The sequence below is a fragment of the Molossus molossus genome, unplaced genomic scaffold (assembly GCF_014108415.1).
Source record: "Molossus molossus isolate mMolMol1 unplaced genomic scaffold, mMolMol1.p scaffold_m16_p_2, whole genome shotgun sequence".
Taxonomy (NCBI): Eukaryota; Metazoa; Chordata; class Mammalia; order Chiroptera; family Molossidae; genus Molossus; species Molossus molossus.
Window position 1 is genome coordinate 118637787 of NW_023425355.1, and position 20657 is coordinate 118658443.

Here is a 20657-nt window from a genome sequence, read left to right on the forward strand (position 1 = left end):
CATGAAGAATGTTAAACGGAATGATACAGTATGTAAACTTTTGCAGTTAACTTTTTCACTCAGCATAATTCTCTAGACATCCAATCAAGTTGTGTAAATAAATATCACTCATTCTCCTGTATGAGTCTCAGAAAATTCCTTTTCTTGTGACATCACAATAAGCCCACTTCCACTGGCAACCAGTGGGGACACAGAGAGCTCCCCACTGATAATAACATCACTTCATTCTATCTTGATGCTTAATAGGAGTATAGACAGTGATCTCCACTGAATCCCACTGACTCTAGGGACTGGGCTAGAACAGGAGTGTCTACTGACCCTGCATTACATCCTATTGAATCTTGCTAACACTAAGAGTGGAAAGACAAGTGGACTGCTTACTAACCCAACTTGCATCAATTTGCTCTGTCTCACCCACAACAGGTGCATTTAGAAGTGACTAGACCCTCCAGGCACCATCTCTTTAAGTCTTATTACTGGGTGGGGATGGATTCTCAACTTGTGACAATCCTGTTGACACTACCCTTGTGGGGTACTTAGGGCTCTGCCTGCTTCTGCCAGGAAAGAAATAGAAGATAAATCCCCCTCTCAGCCCCACCAACACTATTCTGACAAGGGAACTGAAGGGCTGCCTTCTTCAGTGGGGGGAATGGTAGATTGCTGCTTGGCCCCATCAACACCACAGACAACATAGGGGAAGGAAATCAGAGTGGTAGGGTTGGGTAGAAAATTAACTATCCAGTTGGCCCAACTGAATCTATGGGAGTGGGGGACATGTGGTTATTGTATTAATATTTGGCTAGAGTAGAGTGGGAAGGAACAGGACTGTGCTATCTTGGCAAAATAAGTACAATAAATAAAAGCATTTTAAAATTATTTTGTCAAATTTGAATTGTTTCTAATATTTATACACAACCCAGTATCAATCTTATTTCCATTTATATATTGAGTCTGTTATATAATTTCTTTTGGAATCACATAAAATGTCACAAAACATTAAAGTATAAAAATCAAGGACTATAACTAAATTAATTTGAATACTTGATGCCACTATCAATAACATTAAAGTAATGAGGATTTTTCTAATTGTAGGGAACAATGTCTTCTCAGGGAAGAGTCAGGTTTCAAGAAGGTAGAGAAAACATTTAGATAACTTGATTTAGGGGATAGAGGGTATTTTTCTTATCATCGATCACACATTCTAGAAGATGGTGTGATAAAGTCTTAGGATATGGAAAGGGGTGAGAGTTGTAGTAAAAAAAAAAAAAGTGAAAGTACACTGCCATTGGGGAGATGAATGCTGAGAATGATGAATAACTCAGAAGAACTAGTGTTCATTTGGTTACAGATATAAAGGGGGATAAATATATAATTATGCACTGCTACATGGAAGACAGACAGATGGTGGTGGTAAGATTTCATACTCTCACCATCTTTGGAGATGAGGTCTTGGAGGTGGAAAAAAATGAATAACTTAGCAAATATACATTGCACATAAGGATTTGCTAATGGCTTTAGAACAACCCACCAATTATCCAATACTCTCTAACTACCTAAACATATGCATATACTTTGCTATATATGATTAGCATTGTCAACACTCAGCCCTCACAAATAAACTAATGTCAAACATGGAGAGCTTGCAAATGTACTCAAGAATTGAGTGCTTGTCTGTAAGAAAAAATGCCTCATCATTTACCTTTTTCCTCCAATCAGTTTTCTTCCTGAGGGAAGTTGTGATAAAGATCTCAACCCCATTTACATGTCACAATAAGATGGATAGTGTTCAATGTTGGCTTCTTCTGCCCTTATCAAGAGGTAAGGGATTCCATTACATGCCCAGTTGCTATAGGAAAGGAAATCGAGTATAGCAACCACAATTCAGGAAGAATAAAAGTGGCAAAAGGTAATAAGTGGTTATACTTAGTCAAAACAGGGAAATCCTAGAATGGATGTTTTCATAAAATGCATTCATCATATCCATTTTATGAGATAACTAAAAAAATATACATCTAATCTTTCTAAAACATTTAATTATGACTTCCCCATAGAGCTTCTGACAGGAGACAATTTCAGCTGTGTACTTATTTCTTACCCATGGAGAGAATGCAATTTATATCTGTTTAATCTTACTTTTAGATTTAAATATGCAAAGGGATGTCAGCTAAAAGAAGAAAAAAATGGTAATTTCAATTCAGGTGTAATTGGATTTTTGACATATCACATAGAGAGAGATCTGATTACAGTTGACAGATTCATATTGATTTTCATTTTAAATTCTTCTTAGCTAATATACTTTGTTATTTCTGGAATTTTTTTGCTTTAAATCAAATAAACGTTTGAAGTGATAGAAAATGTTAATTAACCTCACTGACTGAATGTAATATCTACTTTGGAATTAGAGTCTGATATATTTTTTTCATACAAAAACAAATATAGTGAAAAATTTAATATTTGTGTAGCATAAAACAGAAAATTTGTGTTTTAGAATGTTCCAAACAGGTCATAAGGCATGGCTTACAATGTATTTTCACTTATCAGAGTCTAAGAATTGAAACAAAACTGTGAAGGCTACAAAATTGTATTAAGTTTCTCAAAAGTGACCCAAATATGCTAAAGCTGTCATCACCTTTACTGTCTCTCCAAACTTTCTTTTTCCTTTTTTAATCCTCACCCAAGGATATTTTTGCATTGATTTTCAGATAGAGTGGGAGGGAGGAAGAGAAGGTATGAGAGAGAAACATGGATGTTAGAGGGACACATTGACTGGTTGCCTCCTGCATGACCCCAACCAGGGCCAGGGTCAAACTGCAACTGAGGTACGTGCTCTTAACCGAAATTGAACCCACAACTCTTTGGTCTGCGGGCTGTTGCTGTAACCGCTGAGCTAAACCAGCCAGGGCTCTCCAAACCTTTTTTATAGTGTCTATCTCTAAGAATCTTGCACAGAAGATAATGTATTCTATGTTCTTCCATACCAGTGATTTCTGTGCCAGTGATCTTTATTCATTCAATTTTAAGCATGTTTTATTGTTTCCCCAAAAATAGGCTCTTGATACTTGAGCCCAACATAATAAAAATATTATCTGAGGAATAAAAATTAAAAGAATATATTCCATTTTGCAAAACAAAATTTTACTTTCTAACTCACATCTTGCTTGATTCCAAAGTGCATAGAAAAGTATATAATTTGCCTTTCACTTTATTATCTGAGCAATTTTATTCTAAATGTTTCTTGCTTCTTTTCTGGCACCTAAAAAAAAAAGGTGTTCTATTTTTTAGGAAAGAGGAAATATTTTAAACTAAGAGAAATTAGAGTAGTTATTGTAAAAGCAAACAAATCTATATAGGCCTGTTTTTATTAATGGCATTAACCTAATCACAGAATAACAGAATCTTTGAGTTTTAACTTAATGGTCCTCATGTGTAACCAAACTCTCAGTGAATGTAGGAACATATTGTAAGAAGTCTTTGAATATGGCCCCTCAGCAACTACTTGGATGCATCATCTGATGAGGAGCTCCTATTTCTTTTTCTTTTCTTTATTGATTTTAGAGAGAGAGGAAGAGAGAGATAGAAACATCAATTGGCCACCTCTTGCATGCCCCCCACTGGGGATCGGACCCACAACCTGGGCATGTGTCCTGATCAGGAATTGAACTGCCGACTTCTTAGTGCATGGGTCGATGCTCAAACAGTGAGCTACACTGGCCGGGTGAGGAGCTCCTATTTCTTAAGCACTTATTTTCGTTAGAGTTCTTCCTTGTTTTAGTCCCTAGTTCTACTGCCTAGAGCTACCTGTCTCTGGTTGGAGTTATGCTCTGAGCAGCAATACAGATAATTAAATTCTGTCTTCCATACTCAGAGAAACCCCTTTTCCATGCTCAATATAATTTATTCCCTCAAACATTAGACACAGTTCTTAATATTTGTCAATGTCATGCTAGTTATCTAGACCTCTAAGGATTTAAGATCTTGACTGTCTTATGTTGGCTAGGTCCTTCAATAGTTGATCCCAAACCAGTAAGGGCAGCTATGTGTTATAGTTCAACTATGATAAATGATTTCCTTAATCTCCAAATAATATCCTTGAATTCCTACCTCCACGGACTACCTGCCCATTGGGTCATCACCATTTCTGCCTAGATTATAACCTTATCCTTAATGTAAGATTTTCCAAATTTTCTATTTCACTCTTTCCTAACAACTATAGCTTCTACAGCACTAGTGTAAATTTAATCAGTAAGTCAGAAGTTTTGGTTACAAGTAGACTTGTCTAGCCATTTATTAAGCATATATTAGCCATTTTCCAAGATATAACAAAAGATCCTTCATCAGACAATATCAGTGCAAAAAAGTACATTATTTTCCAGGATCCTAATATATATTATGTTTAATTGACCCAAATTATCCAGGTATGATCTAATCAGTGCAAAATAATTTGGAGCAATTAACTACATTCTTACAACTGAGAAAAGAAATTTTACTATTATGGCTTAAATTTACTTTAGCTTTTTATTTATTTTATTTATTTTTTATCCTCACCTAAGGACATTTTTCCATTTTTGTTCAGATAGAGAAGGAGGGAGGGAGAGAGAGAGAGAGAGACATCGACATGAAAGGGACACATTGAGTGGCTGCCTCCCACACAACCCCAACCGGGGTCGGGGACAAACTGCAACCGAGGGAGGTGACCCCAGCAGGAACCAAACCCGGGTCTCTCTGGACCATGGGCTGATGCTCCAACCACTGAGCCAAACTGGCCAGGGCTAGTTTAGCTTTTTAGATAATCTTATTATAAAGTATGTTATCAGAAGGAAGTCAGTCAAAACAAATATGTGCTCCCAAGTTGCACACCACCACAATCAATTAATGTTTTGATGTTTTCAACCCACACACCAGGCATTCTATTATTTTCTTAATACTTTGTCTTGAAAACTTCAGTCAAATGTCATAGAATCCTGAGATTAAATATCCATTTGTCATCTAGTATATTAGCTTTCTCTTCCTATATTTTGTGATACATAAATTTTCTAAACAGTCTATGATTTTACACAAGACATAAATGGCATAGACTCAGATAAGACACTTATCAGCAATTTATTATTTTTTTAAAATGTATTATTATTATTATTATTTTGTTAATCCTCATCAAGGATATCCTTCCATTGATTTTTAGATAGAGTGGAAGGGAGAGAGGGAGGGAGAGAGAGAGAGAAACTTCGATGTGAGAGAGACATATCCATTGGCTGCCTCCCACACAAGCACAATTAGGGCCGGGAATCGAACCTGCAACCAAGGTACATGCCCTTGACGGGGAATCAAACTCATGAGACTCTGATCTGCGGGCCAACACTCTAACTGCTCAGCCAAACTGGCCAAGGCAGCAATGTATTATTATAGCCATCTCTACAGGTTAATTCATTCATGCATGATGTCCCTTCAGTAAGAACTTTTCTAGTTATCCTATTCAAAATTGTACCTCCAACACCAGGACTCTCCTTATTCTCCTCTCTTGCTCATTTTCTCATCTCATCCTATTTGATTATTATCTGTCTCTTTCCACTAGCATGCAAATCCCCACAGGACAGAGGTTTTTGTCTGTTTGGCTACCTGCTATATCTACAGAACTTAGAACAGAATCTTAGCATATAGTTCTCAATAAATATTAGTACGTGAATGAATGGAGCAAGGAACTGCTCTAGTTGCTGGGGCTACTGTATGAAATGAGACAGAAAATATCCCTTGTGTCAAAGATCTCAAGTTCTAGTGGAGAAAACATAAAAAAGAAATAAATAGATATGTATATAATAGGTTTTAAGTTAATTATTTAGAGAGAATCAGTGGAGATTGTTTTCAGGAAAACTTCTCTAAAGAAGTGACATTTTATGGATACTTAGAGGATTTAGAAGATGTTAAACAAGAAGTTGGAATACGAGTGTTCCAAGCAGAAGGGTGAGCAATGCAAAGACTTAAGTAGAAAATGGCTCAGAATAAAAAATAAATAAAAAAAATAAAAAAACATGAACCTGATCATTGGGACCTTTCTGACATTATCTCCCAAAGTTGAACTAGAAAACATAGGGGAGTTTTAAACAGCACAGTGATAATAGCCTAATTTATGTTTTACCAAAGATCACTCTGTCGTCTGTGTGTAGAGTGTAGGATGCAAGACTGAAATAAAGGGAACTACTGCAGTAGTCAGGTGGTGTAGACTAGTGTAAAAGTGGTGAAGGTATTGAACAGCGGTCAGAAATGGGATATATATTTTATGGCTTTGCTCCCAATATCTACTGATGAGCTGGAAATCTGTAATAACAAAAAATGTATGAAGTATGACTCCTAATTTTTCAGGAATATAAACTAGATAAATAATGGTGCCATCACTGAGATGGAGAAATCTTTGAGTAATAAATTACCATAAGGGTGAGGGGACAAGTATATCAAGAGTAATATTTAGTAAAATATTTAGATAGCCATGCAGAGAACAAAATATCAGTTAAAACTCAAGAGAAAGTTTGGAGTTAGAGGTATAAATTAAGAGGTCACAGTGTGCAGGTATGCACAGCCTGAAAGAAATGATCAGGAAGGTAATATAAGATGATATAACCAGAGAAGAAGCAAGACTGAATGCTAAACCAAGCCAACATCTAGAGTTCTGATAGCAGATAAGACACAGACATAGGAGGAAAACCAAAAGCCAAGTGAATATCACAGTTCAAGGAGAGAAAAAGTCAACTATGTCAAATGATACTGAGAAATAAAGTAAAATAAGGACAGAGAATTGACCTATAGATATTACAACATGCAAGTCATGATTTTCTTGACAAAAGCAATTTCAGTTGAGTTGTCAAGATTAAATCTTCACTGAAGGGAGTTAGACAACTGAGAATAAAGACAAAGAAGTAAACAGTGAATATAGACGATTCTTTCTAGGGAAACATGGTTATTGCCTTTAAAGCTATTAAGTTATAAAGTACATATTCTTTGAGTATGTAATTTCTATTGATTGTAGCAAGGATTCCAAAATTAGAATGATAATATTAATAATGTTGCAACAACTAAAGCAATATTATTATCTTATACTCTCGTATGTAGCAAATGCTTTGAGACAGAGTTTTGCCTTCACATTTATTATCTGGATTAACGCTGAATTAGAATATCATCTTAATGAATCATCATTGGCATAATTCATATTGATTAAAAATACACTTTCTCATTTAAGGATTATGCATAGTAATGTATATAAAATATAACTACATAAAAATTTTTTAAATTGTATTATTTTATTCTGGAAAAATATTTGACTTTTATTCACTGCCAATAATACAACCAAGTTGTAAGTGTGGAATCCTGTCTTAGGAGTTTATAAAATAATTTTGTAAAAATAAGCATTTAAGTTAAGTGATATGTGTCACCATTTAAATATTATAGATAAATAACATAAGCAGAAGAGAAATTAAACAACATCTAAAGGTACATGAAAAACTATAAGAATTATTATTTTAAGATGAAATAATATAGCCACTGATACAATTTTATTTTTCCCCAAATCCTGTGATAATAATAGACCATTTTTTAAACAACATCAAAATTAATCATTTATATCCCTGGTTCTTGATGTGTTATATGAAGAACAGAGAAAGGAACTAGCTTTATCAGATATTAATATGTTATCAAAACATCATGATTTATAAAAAGTAAGGTACTGGCTAGTTACAGAATTAATGAAACAACGTACAGAATGAGCATAAATAAATCATGAAGTATGTATGTGTATACATATTATCTTATTAACATATCCACCAATTAATGTATTAATGCTGAATATATTTAACAGTTAATATATTCAGTTATACATAATTATATTATATAATGTTAATATATTTCCTTATACATTATTAACAATATACATTAAATATAAAATTAATATATAACATTTATATATTAATTATATATTTTTTACAGATTTTTTTTTAGGGAGAGAGGGATAGAAACATTAGTGTGAGAGAGAAACGTTGATCAGCTGCCTCCTGCATGCCCCCTACTGGGGTTTGAGCCTGCAGCCCCGGCATGTGCCCTGACAGGGATTGAACCAGGACCTCTCAGTCCATTGGACAATGCTCAATCCACTGAGCCACACCGGCTGGGTTATAGTAATTATACTAATGATGTTTCCATTCAGTGGGAAAGAGCTGGTTTACTGCACAAATGATATAATCTCAATTTGCTATCTCGCTAAAGGGAAAACAAAATGAAAAATTTTGTACTCTAAACACAAAAACAAATTCCAGATGAATTGCATATTTATATATTTTTAAAACTCTAAAAGTCTTGAAAAAAATTTAGTAGTCTATTTTCACAATGTTTGAAGGAAGAAACCTTTCTAACTAAGCCAGGTGATCTAGATGATATAAAAGACAGGACTATTGTACCATAAAATTGCAAAAAGAAAAATATTGGAAGAATCCTATACTCAAACACAATAAATAATAGCTCAGAAGAAATATCTTTTAGGGAAATATTAAAAATGTTCTTAATCCAACATTAATCTAGATAATCGATGTGAAGCCAAAATTCTGTCTCAAAGCATTTTACACATGTAGAGGAATATACAAATTTATAGGATAATAATTTTGCTTTAGTTTTTACTACTGCTTTCATTATTAATATTAATGTCATTCTAATTTTGGAATCCTTGTTACTAATATCAATAGAAATTACATACTCAAAGAATATGTATTTTAGGATTTAATATCTTTTTTTTTTTTTTTTTTCCTCACCCGAGGACATTTTTTCCAATTTTTGTACAGATAGAGTGGGAGGGAGAGAGAGAGAGAGAGAAACATCGACGTGAAAGGGACACATCGAGTGGCTGCCACCCGCACGACCAACCAGGGCCGGGGACAAACTGCAACCGGAGTACGCGCCCTTAGCAGGAACCGAACCCGGGTCCCTCCGGACCGCAGGCCAACGCTCTAACCGCTGAGCCAAACCGGCCAGGGCAGGATTTAATATCTTTAAAGGCAATAACCATGTCTTTCTGGAAAGTGTTCGATGAAATTTTAAAAAGTTGTACAAATTAATAGCAGATTCAATAACAACATAATATCATTTAAAATGGGCAAAAGTTATAAAAATAAAATTTACAAAAATTCAAACGCAGACAGCAATGTTAGATCTGCAAGGTCTGCTTCCTAGAACTCAAAGGATGTACTGGCCAATTGACTAGCTTCATGTTGACAACCGAGATATTCATTGTCAAAGAAGAAAGGGAGATGACACCTAATATTTTTCTCTCTGTCTCTCTATATATCTATATTTAAAGCTAAAATAGAATACTGAAATTTTTAAAAGTTACATGAAAATGACACTAACTAAAATTATGTGTAGTTTTAATTATAAGTATAAAATTATGTGAAAAATTATAGACCTGATGATTTAAAGAAAAAAGTAAGTTAAGTGGAATAGAGCAACATGGTGAAATGTATCCTCCCTATCTACTTTACTGCCAGGAATCTGTATCTAACCAAAAAAGGATTCCCTGATATTGTGATTACTCCAAGGACAACAACCTAAATTAAGGCTCTAAATCTTTTCTTTTAGATTAAAGATAAAATTAGCCATTACAGAAATTATTAACATTGTGTAAAATGTTTTGAATAGTGTGCTAATTGTTTGCCATTATATCATGGAATATCAAGGGTACTAAAGTGATATAATAGTCAGTATGTAATAACACTTTTAAGTATATTCATCTTTCTCATGAAAATGAGTAACTGTTTTCTTCAGCAGAGAAAACTGTTATAGTTTTAAGTAAAGCCTTTATGATATCTAGAAAGCAATAAGAGACAATATCATAGTGAGCTGTCACATTTAAAATCAGAAATAAAATATTAAGTATAAATAATCATAAAAGTAACGTGTACTATGTGACTATAAATTATATATTTTTGTCATTCTCAAAGCACAAAAAGAATGAGATATATTGTTAATACTATCACTATTTTCGAAAGGTGCTCTAAAATGGTTTTGAGCATAATTTGATCATTAGAATACGTGCAAAAAAATTTAAAAATTAAAAAAGAAAATTTAAACATTTCTGAAGAAACAAAGTTGATGAACTAATAAAAATATGTATAATAAATATTGATAAAGTTTCAGTTAACATAGAAATGTCATTTCTCACTACATGTACAGCTAAGGCTATTTTATTATTTATTGAATGATGTTTTACAGCTGTCTTGTATTTATGACAGTAGTGAGTAGTTGGGTAGGAGCCCAAGCCCTACATTCAAACCCAAGCTCCAGCATATGTTGGAGGTGTGACCCTGGACCTAACTCTTAGACATCTCAGTATACGCATCTCTAATCTATCTCATACAGTTGTGAGGACTAAATCAATTACTATTTATCAAGTGCTTAAACAGTCCCTGGCAAAGAGTACTTTGCTATTACTCATGGTAAGTGACACTGTTCTCCATTAAGTAAATGATCGTTCAGGTGACACAAAGGTTTGCCAAAATTTGTAAAGGTGGAATATAAATGAATAACTGAATTCAGTGATATTTTTTAAATGAAAATGTTGAATAAAATAGAATATACAAAGTATTCAGGATATGAAAAAGAAGAACAAAGCTGGATTATTTTTAAAATATAGCTAAAACTGCAAAGTTGAATAATTTAAATACAGATATAAATATAAATACAGAAATAGATATCTACTGTGAGATATGCATTTGAAGAAAAATGGTATTCACGAAGGTACACAAGAGCATTTCATTAATAAGAAATTGATGAAAATTGAAATTATTTGTCTAGTAATTGTTTCACCTAGATGACAAATGGATTTCAGAAGCAAAATAACTGTTGTTTATTTTTTTTTCTTCATTTTTTCAGAAATATATTCCCTGGCATGTATTGGCAGTATGCTAGGTCTTGTTGGTTATAAAACAAAAAAATGAGAAATCCATCTTTGTGTTTAGCTATTTTCACCAATATAATTAATACTAATAACCCATACTTGTATATAATATTAGGGTTTAGAAATTTATTCACATAAACAATGCATTTGTTCTTCAAAAATATCCTATTAAGTGAAACTGATTTTCATTCTTTATAATGTCCAAAATGGGGTCTAGAGAGTACAGAAAATAGCTCATGTTACAATCAAAACCAGAACATGGATTCTCAGACTAAAAGGTTTAATGCCCAATCCCCATACCTTGACTGCCCTTCCTGAAGCCCTAGGTCTAGTTCGATGCATATGTAGACTTGCAAAGCACTACCTTGTTCTCTAGTGCTACAGTATGATATATAATAATGGGGGGAGCACTTAGGTGACTATCATTTAAATCAACATCTATTTAAATATTAGTGACCTTGAACATAGTTTCAATCATTCTTTGGCCATCTGTATTTCCTCGTTTTTGAACTGTTGTTTATACTCCTTTTAATGCATTGCAAAGAAATACAAAACAAAGACTTTGAAGTAAGACACAAAAGGTTCAGCTTTGCCACTAAGCAAATATTTGGATTTTGTATGAGTTAATGATTCTGAATTGCAATTTCCTTGATTTAATAATAATAATAATAACACCTACACCATGGAGTTGTACTGATAGAAATGACTACAGTAAATACAAAAGAAAGTCATGAACCCATTTGTATTGCAATGTTAGTAGTGGTTCCTGATTTCAGTTAGTATTTCTGTATTAATTATGTTAAAATAATTTGTATTTTATATTTACATAACTATTATTAGACTTTTAATTGTATAAAACATTATTTTTAACAAATTCATATTTTAAGGCTTTCAATTTTTAAGCAGCTTTATTATTTATTATGCCTTTGATTTTTTTCCTCTATTTATCAATATGCAGGTGGGATGATTAATATGAATAAAAATAGATGTATACCCTGTAATAATTTTTCAGGGAATCATTAGCTTTGCAAAGATGCAATTATTTTTCATAACTATGAGTAAATTTATTACACTAGCTATTTTTTAATTTTCCAAAGTCATTTTTGGCTCACACACATATGTGTTAAGTAGTATGACATTCAACTATTTTGGAAGTTGTACTTATGTGGTATGGAATAAAATACAGTGAAGATATAATGAATATACATAAAGGTTACACTATCCATGTTTTTCTATCAGTGTACTAAATTTTCTGTCAAAATTTTTAAATTTAATTTTTATCAAATATTTATTAAGACAGCAGAGATATTTCATCTTCTGTAAAATATGACAGCATACAGAATGACAGAATAAAAGGTAGAAATTCTGTACCTTGTGCAGGATCCAAACCAAGCTTGAAGGCAGAATTCTCAATGAGGAAGCTATCGCACTGAATGCCAAGGGTGAAATCCTTGGGCATTTCCCGATCTAATAAAAGTATAAAGAGATGTTATACTTAAATGCCACATTTAAGAGAAAAAACATCAGTGAAGATTGAAACAGAATCAAAACTCTCCTCTACCAGGAAATGTGTCAAGATTATTGTTCAAAATACATTTTAAGATGAGATTTAAATGACACTTTAGAAGAACATATCCAACATTATATAAGGTTTTCTCTATAATATTCAAGAAACATTATAAAATCAACTCATAAATCCTTGGAATTTTCATTTAAACTACTCAAATAACAGATATCACTGAGACCCTGTTTGATCCAATAATCTAAATTTGGATTGTTGTAGTTAATATTTACATATGCATAAATATACATTTATGCAACATTAACAATAACTTTAACCAATAACTACAAAATCAGTCAATTATCTAAAACATACTTACTGGCTACATAACAGGTAATTGCTCTTAGTGGTACCATGTATAAAAGATAAAAACTCTGTTAGCACAGGCATTTGTAACTTTAACTATGCTGAACTAGATATCAGCTGACACTGTCCTTGGAAAGAAATGGGAGTGTATAATGTTACAAACCCTATGAAGGGGATTTTGTAACATATAGTAAAAAAATATATATATATATATATATATATATATATATATATATATATCATTTGCCTACCAATACTTCTTGTGGGAATACAACTAAAATATAAAGCTCAAATATAAAACAATACGCATTGGGGTGTTATTTATACAGCAAATTATTAGAAATAATAAAAAGGTCCATGTACTGAAGACTAGTTGCATATAAATAATAGTGCACCAAAAAACGGAGGTACTAAAAATTCATGAAAATCAATGACAAAGGTGTCCATTAACTGATATTCCAGACATATTGTTAGGTAAAGTTAGCAAGGTGCAAAAGAAATTATGTAGTATTCTACCTTTGCATGAGATAGACGATGAAACAGAACTATGTGTATGTGTATGCATTTATTCATATCTACTCATTTTTGCAAAAACAAACACTGTGGATAAGTCATAATACAATGAACATGGTCATCCATACAGCTGGTTGAGAATGTAGTGGGCTGTGAAGCATGGGAATAGGATTTGTTTAAATAGAACTTTTTATATAACTTTCAGTTTTTAACAATGCATCCTCACAAATCCAAAAATTAAATTAAATTTTAAGAGTTTTTTAAAATACGTTTTGATTTTTGAGACAGAGAAAGGGAGAGAGAGACAGAAACATAGATGTGAGAGAAACATCGATCGGCTGCCTCTTGCATGCCCCACACTGAGGATCGTGCCTGCAACATAAGCATGTGCCCAGGAATTGAACCAGGAATCGAACCAAGACCTCTCAGTCCATGGGACAGCATTCAATCCACTGAGCCACACTGGTCGGGCTAAAAGTATGAAAAAGAAAATCTTAAAATTGAATTTAAATTACAACATAAGGAATCCATTTTTTAAAATAAATTGACAACTAAGTTACATACAATAAAGAATTAATTAAAGAATATTTTGGCCATAATTTCCTGACTGTTCTACTGTAGTTCAATACATTCTAGGAGAAAAAAGTAATTGCAAAGATAGCATTAACTTTATTTAGTAGTTTTTGGTTCTCTCTTTTTTCTTTTTCAGTAGTTGTAAGAATATAGTAATTTTGAAAATATTAGGGGTGTATGGCTATGATAGAGCAAAGCAGTATTGCACTGATGTTTGGGGAACCAGGTTTTTCATGTGGGAGAAGGGAGAGCGAGTTAAGTTGAGGAAAAACCCTGTGGCATAGGATATGAATGGGAGGCATCAGTATGAAATAATCCTTTTCAATAATTATATTTCTTTGCTCTGTCCACTGCAAGGGACATCCCAGCAGCAATGAGCACATCTAGTGCCATATCATGGATACTAAATACCTTGCCTCTATAAAGTGAGCCTTGGAAAAATGCCTAATTTGAGCTTTACAGCAAGTTAAGGGCAAGTTACCTGGAGCATCTTGTTGTACCACAAAGTAACAAAATGTTCAAAAACTAATGGGGAACAATCCAAAGGACTTAGAGATGGACTTGTAAAAGATTCCATTGGCGAAATTTGAGAGTATCCAAAAGAATAATAATTACTTTAAAAAAAAAAAACATGAAAATAAAGTAGCCCCATTCCTTCTAGGCCCTCTGTATTATAACTGAAAATTCCCAGAAAACATAGCAGACAAGCATGGAGAAACTCTGAAATGTAGAACGAAGAGGGCAGCCTGTTTAGAGACCCTGGGACTTGAGGAATGAATGGTGGTAAGTTCCCTGGTTTCCATATTGCCTCCCACATATACTGGACAAGGCACTGCAGAAGCCTTGGGTCCAGATCAGGTAACAGGGGCAAAGAAAAAAAAGGGGAGGGGCCTTTCTTCTACCTCTTGAATTGGCAGAAGCAGGCAGCCTTCCAATTCTCTTGTTGGGATAGCAGGCTGTGGGAAAGAGTAGTCAGGGTAGAGCTGACGGAAGGGAGGGAGGGAGGGAGGGAGGAAGGAAGGAAGGAAGGAAGGAAGGAAGGAAGGAAGGAAGGAAGGAAGGAAGGAAGGAAGGAAATAAGGAAGGAAGGAAATAAGTAAGCAAACAAGTGAATAAATATATAAATAAAGCAAGGTCTGACAATGTTCTGTCTACAAGAAACTTTTTGAAATTTAATAACATAGGTAGTTTGAAAGAAAAAGATGTACCGTGCAAATGTTAACTTTTAAAAAAACAGGAATTGTTACATTGATATCATATAAATTAAATTTCAGAGAAAAGAAAATTACCAGAGACAAAGAGGGGTATTACATAATTTAAAAATATAGATACACCAGGAAGACATACAATCCTAATGTGTCTATAACAGAGCCTCCACTTACATGAAGCAAAAATCGATAGAGTTGAAAGAAGAAATAAACAAGTACACCATTACAGTTGTGTACTTTAACATCTCCCTCTCAGCAGTTGAGAAACCTACTAGTCAGAAAATCTGTAAAGATACAGAAGACCCAAATAACAAAATTAAGCAACAGAATTCAAATAACATATTTAGTAGAACACTCCACAAAACAACAGCAGAATACATATCTGTTTCAAGCTCCTACGGGACATTCAGCAAGATAGACCATATCCTGGGTCATAAAACAAACCTCAACAAATTTAAAATAATCTGAATCCTACAGATTGTGTTCTTTTGACCAGAGGGACTCGATAACAGAATGACAAAGGGAAAAGGCGGGATGGGGGGAGGGTTTTGAACTATCTTTTCCCAGTCTGCCCTGGCACCCCTCTTTAAATGCCTTCTCAAAACCAGTAAAAATTGGCTATAGTCAAAAAATTCAGCAAACAAGTTCAATAGTTCTCAATTCAAGAGGAAAAAGAGTGAGATATTATTTTCTATTGATGTAAGAGTGATGAATTTGTACAGATATTAGTTCTAGTTATTTTAAATTGCTCATAAAAGCCATAAGGTCCTACTAGATCTGGAGAGAAATCCACAGAAGGAAGAGATGGGTTTCAAAGTCGTTTTTGTTAATGTTTTGTTTTTGTTTTCCCAAACTCAGGAACATTACCCAGAAATACAGTGATAATGACACTTTTATTATTTTTATTTATTTATTTATTTTTAATCCTCATTCGACAACACTTTTCCATTGATTTTCAGATAAAGTGGGAGTGAGGGAGAGAACAAGGGAGAGAGAGAAAAAACATTGATGTGAGAGACACATTGATTGTCTCCCCCGTGACCCCAACCAGGGCTGGGGACTGCAACCGAAGTATATGCCCTTGACCATAACCAAACCCAAAATCCTTTGGTCTGTGGGCTGATGCTCTAACTGCTGAGTCAAACCAACCAGAGGATAATGACACTTTTAAACAAAGGAATCAAGTTGCCTTCCCTGAAGAAAAGAGTGGATCATCACTCATTAATTGATCAAAGAATCACTGGCTAGAAGCTACCTTGGAGATGACCTGGCACATCCTGCAGTGTGTTAGGAGACACAGAAGCCCAAAAAATATGAATTGCTTGCCAAAGGTGACAAAGCTTGTGTCTTCTGAATTGAGATCCCCACATGTTTTATACATTGAATGATCTATAGTCAAGTGTGATAGTGAGATGGGTACTTGAAAACAAGAAAAGCTGAGATGCAAAAGATTAAAAAAAAATCCATGATTCTGTACTCATACTCAAAAATAAAATAAAAAAGAGTTTGGGGAAGGGGAGGAAAAAGGTCTTTCTCTCTCTCTCTCTCTCTCTCTCTCTCTCTATATATATATATATATATATATATATATATATATATATACACATACATATATATATAATAAAATCATCAAGGATAATAGACATAATAATTGATACTGGTAGAGAAACTGACAGGATACTAAAACCATCAAGTAAAGGTGGTAAAGGAGGAGGTTATTTACATTGTCTCAAATTATCACCCCTCCCCAAATTATTTATTGTTAGTTATAAGGGAAAAAGATGACCTTTACAACATAACAAATAGTCTAGCAGACATGACCTTAATCAAGTGATTAAACTTAGCTTCCCCAATAACAGGACTAACATTTGGTGCCTCCTGATGGTGTTTGAATGAGCATATCTAGTGCCCACATCTCTTATGTGACATTCTTACCAAAATGTGTAGTTTGAATTAAATAATGAAGAAACAACCAAGGAAATCTACAATGTGCAATATTCTATAAGACATCTGGCCTAGACTCTTCAAATGCCAATATAAAAGACAGGACAAGGTAGGAGGGCACCTTTAGATTAAATGAGGTTTAAGAGATCTCATAACCAAATGCAGTGCATAATCCTTGATTGAATCCTGGGTTGGAAAAAATAGATAAAAGAAACTACAATATAAAGAGACTGTTATATATTTGATACTCCAACTTCCCTATCTACCAATCTCCAATCTCTCAATATGGTTTATTTTATTTATTAATTCCAATATTGAAATAGCTGATTGTCTGAATTTGGAGAGATTTTGACAATGTGGGACTTTTTCTTACACCAACTTATCTCTCTTCTTATGTATAAAGTTATGTGCACCTGATTGGCAATTTACAATAATCACTACATATTTAACATCAATATTTATTCAGCTTTGGAGGCACTTTAGTTAAGTTTCAGAAGGCTTCCAGAAACAAGATTTTCATAAACTAATTCTAACATGTAAAATCAAACACACTAAGTAGTGCCTCTCCATGTCATGCAGGTGTGAATAAGATAACTATGCTATATTGTGTGCATTCTTATTTTACTGCTAGTGAAAATTACAGTCACAATTAACTGAGTAAACAACTCAATACAGTACTTTGTTTATATTTATCAACCCACAAAATGAAAGTTGATATTTGTAAAACTAATATACTATGTTTTTTGGTATGAACAACTTTATTCTTACTTTTATTTTGTTTTGTTCTTCAATAAAACTATGCAATATACAGATAATATATCATAAAATGGTACATTTGAAACCTATATAATCGTACATAATCTTATTAACCAATGTCATCCTGATATCCTCTCATCTACTGATGGACACTTGGGCTGTTTCCAGATATTAGCTATTGTAAATAGTGCTGCTATGAACATAGGGGTATATATATTCTTTCCGATTGGTATTTCAGGCTTCTTAGGATATATTCCCAGAAGTAGGATCACTGGGTCAAATGGGAGTTCCATTCTTAATTTTGGGGGGAACACCATATTGTTTTCCATAGTGGCTGCACCAGTCTGCATTCCCACCAACAGTGTACTAGAGTCCCCTTTTCTCCACATCCTCACCAGTGCTTGTTGTTTGAGGATTTGTTGATGGTTAATTTAAAAACTACTGATGTCTGGAAAAGAACCACTTATATTTGAATGAAATCACTAATACCATATTTAAATTTGGATTAGTAAAAAGATTAAATAATTTCAAGACTATAGATGCTTTAGTAGAAAAGTAATCAAATCAGCCACTTTGCATGCATCAGTTAATCTATGTAACTTTTAGGTATATAATCTATAGTATATATTTCACATGTGGAATACCACAAAATCAAAATACAATGTGTATATGTATGGATATGACAAATACCAGTAGTTTTGAAATATGCATATGCCAGTTTTCAGCACAAAATAGATGCTCATTAAATAGATAGTGGCTATTGTAAATAGTGACTGTTTTATCAACATGTATGCCAACACTAAAATACTCACTTAGGTAGGAATAAAGCTATGAGTTAATATAATCCCTGCCATTGACAAGCACACAAATGAGCAGGTTTGGAATATGGATATACGAGCAAGAACACATACATACATATAGTGCAGATGTGTCCTAACATTTTTAATGCGTACATCAGGCCCTAATTTCTAATGTTTTAACTCACATCTTTGTTCTCAGTCATAACTACCTTTCCTTTTCCTCCTTTATTTCTGGCTAAGCTGTTTGGAAACTTGAGAGCAGAGGGCTGGGGTAGAGGGCATAATTATTGATGAGAGAGGATTGTGGAAACGATTCAAGGATGCCAGTCAGTGAGCAAGGGTACATGTCCAGGCTGAAAAGGAGGCCAAGAAAGGAAATCTAAGTATGTGTGGATGAGGCAGACAGTTCAGAATGGCAGTTAGATTGTCCTGGAGAAGACAGCTAGACATGATGAGTTTAAGAACTTGTTCCATCATTATTCATTATACAGGGTGGGGCAAAAGTAGGTTTACAGTTGTTTGACTGTGTAAATCACAGGTCATTCTTCTATGATTATTTATGGTATTATTTTCCAAACAAACAACTGTAAACCTACTTTTGCCCCACCCTGTATAGCTTTGGGAAATTTCTAAGCCTCAGGTTCTACATCTGGAAAGCCTCCAAGATTTTTTTTTTTAAAGATTAGGTATGGCCCTGGCTGGTTTGCTTCAGTGGTTAGAGCACCAGCCCATGGATCAAAGAGTCACGGGTTTGATCCCAGCCAAGGGCACAGACCTCAGTTGCAGCTCATTCCCAACCTCAGTTGGGGTTATGCGGGAGGCAACCAATCGATGTGTCTCTCTCACACTGATATTTCTCTCTCTCTCTCTCTCTCCCTCCCACCTGCTCTATCTGAAGATAAATGAAAAAATATCCTCAAGTGAGGATAAAAACAACAAAAAGAGATTAGGTAGAGTCATGTTTACAGAGCTCAACTGGAATACATGTTGGGTGCAAAACAAATCCTAGTTTCCTAGGCTATTTGAAAGCTTTTTTGTAGCAATCGGCTCCACTTGGAACTCAATAATGGCCTTCTCTGGGACATCTCTGCTGCTCTCCAGGCATGAGGCCATCTCCTCTCTAGCCTTTCTCATTCACCTTTGGAAGTTGGCATGGATTTAGATATGAATAGACTCCCAAAATATATTTTTTACAACACTGTGCTTTGCATACTGAAAGAACTTTATGCAAAGACAACACAAAATAGAATTAAATAACTGAATAGAATTTAATTATATAGAATTTAATTATATAGAATTAAAAGATTCCTTGAAAATCAAAGGGCAATATTTCTGAGAGAAGTGATTACAATGGAAATAGCCAAGATATCGGCTATTTCTTCCAAGAAGAAAAAATGTTAGAGAATAGGGCAATATAAAAATGTGATCCTAAGTTTGCAACTCTAAAAAGGTTGCCTTCTTGGAAAAATAATGACTTTTGAAAGATCTATCTATCTATCTATCTATCTATCTATCTATCTATCTATCTATCTAAAGAGAAATGAGGGATGCAGGACCTGAAATTCTGTGAGATGTTTCACACTCAGCAACCACCCTCTTGGCGCTATATTATGAGTCTTGCTATCAACTTTCCTAAGGGGATTCTGTGAATTCTGTAGCATTGGCAGGAACTTTCACATCTTCTTTTGAAAGATAGCAAGGGATTGCGTAGTCCTATCAAGAAATAATTTTAAGACATTTACAAATATTTAAACAAGAAGGTATTAATTTAATATTTTAATGAGTATATTTGCATATATGTTAAGTATTTTTATGCTTCCCTGTGGCCCTACAACAATTCAGACCAAATTAGAAGACCTAGTTACCAGAGAATATGAGTACAAGAAGACATGTATATGGTAGCTATCCCTCTAGTAGTTATTTCAAACCACTGTGCCACTTTTTAAATTTCCTACATCTGGTTTGCAATCCTTCTAGTAGTTATTTCAAATCACTGTGCTACTTTTTAAATTTCCTACAGCTCATTTTCTCAGCAGATCAAAATCTAAACAAAACCGCTCTTAATGGCCAAG

The 20657-nt window shown here is 33.9% G+C and overlaps 1 protein-coding gene across 1 annotated transcript in view; it reads right to left on the reverse strand.

Annotated features, from left to right (window-relative positions):
• The window catches only part of CFAP47 (cilia and flagella associated protein 47), a 442571-nt gene that overhangs the window by 58979 nt on the left and 362935 nt on the right, over positions 1-20657 (reverse strand). Inside the window, exon 58 of the mRNA XM_036270144.1 lies at positions 12296-12391. Within this exon, the coding sequence (XP_036126037.1) occupies positions 12296-12391 (96 nt within the window). The remainder of the gene's footprint in view (positions 1-12295; positions 12392-20657) is intronic.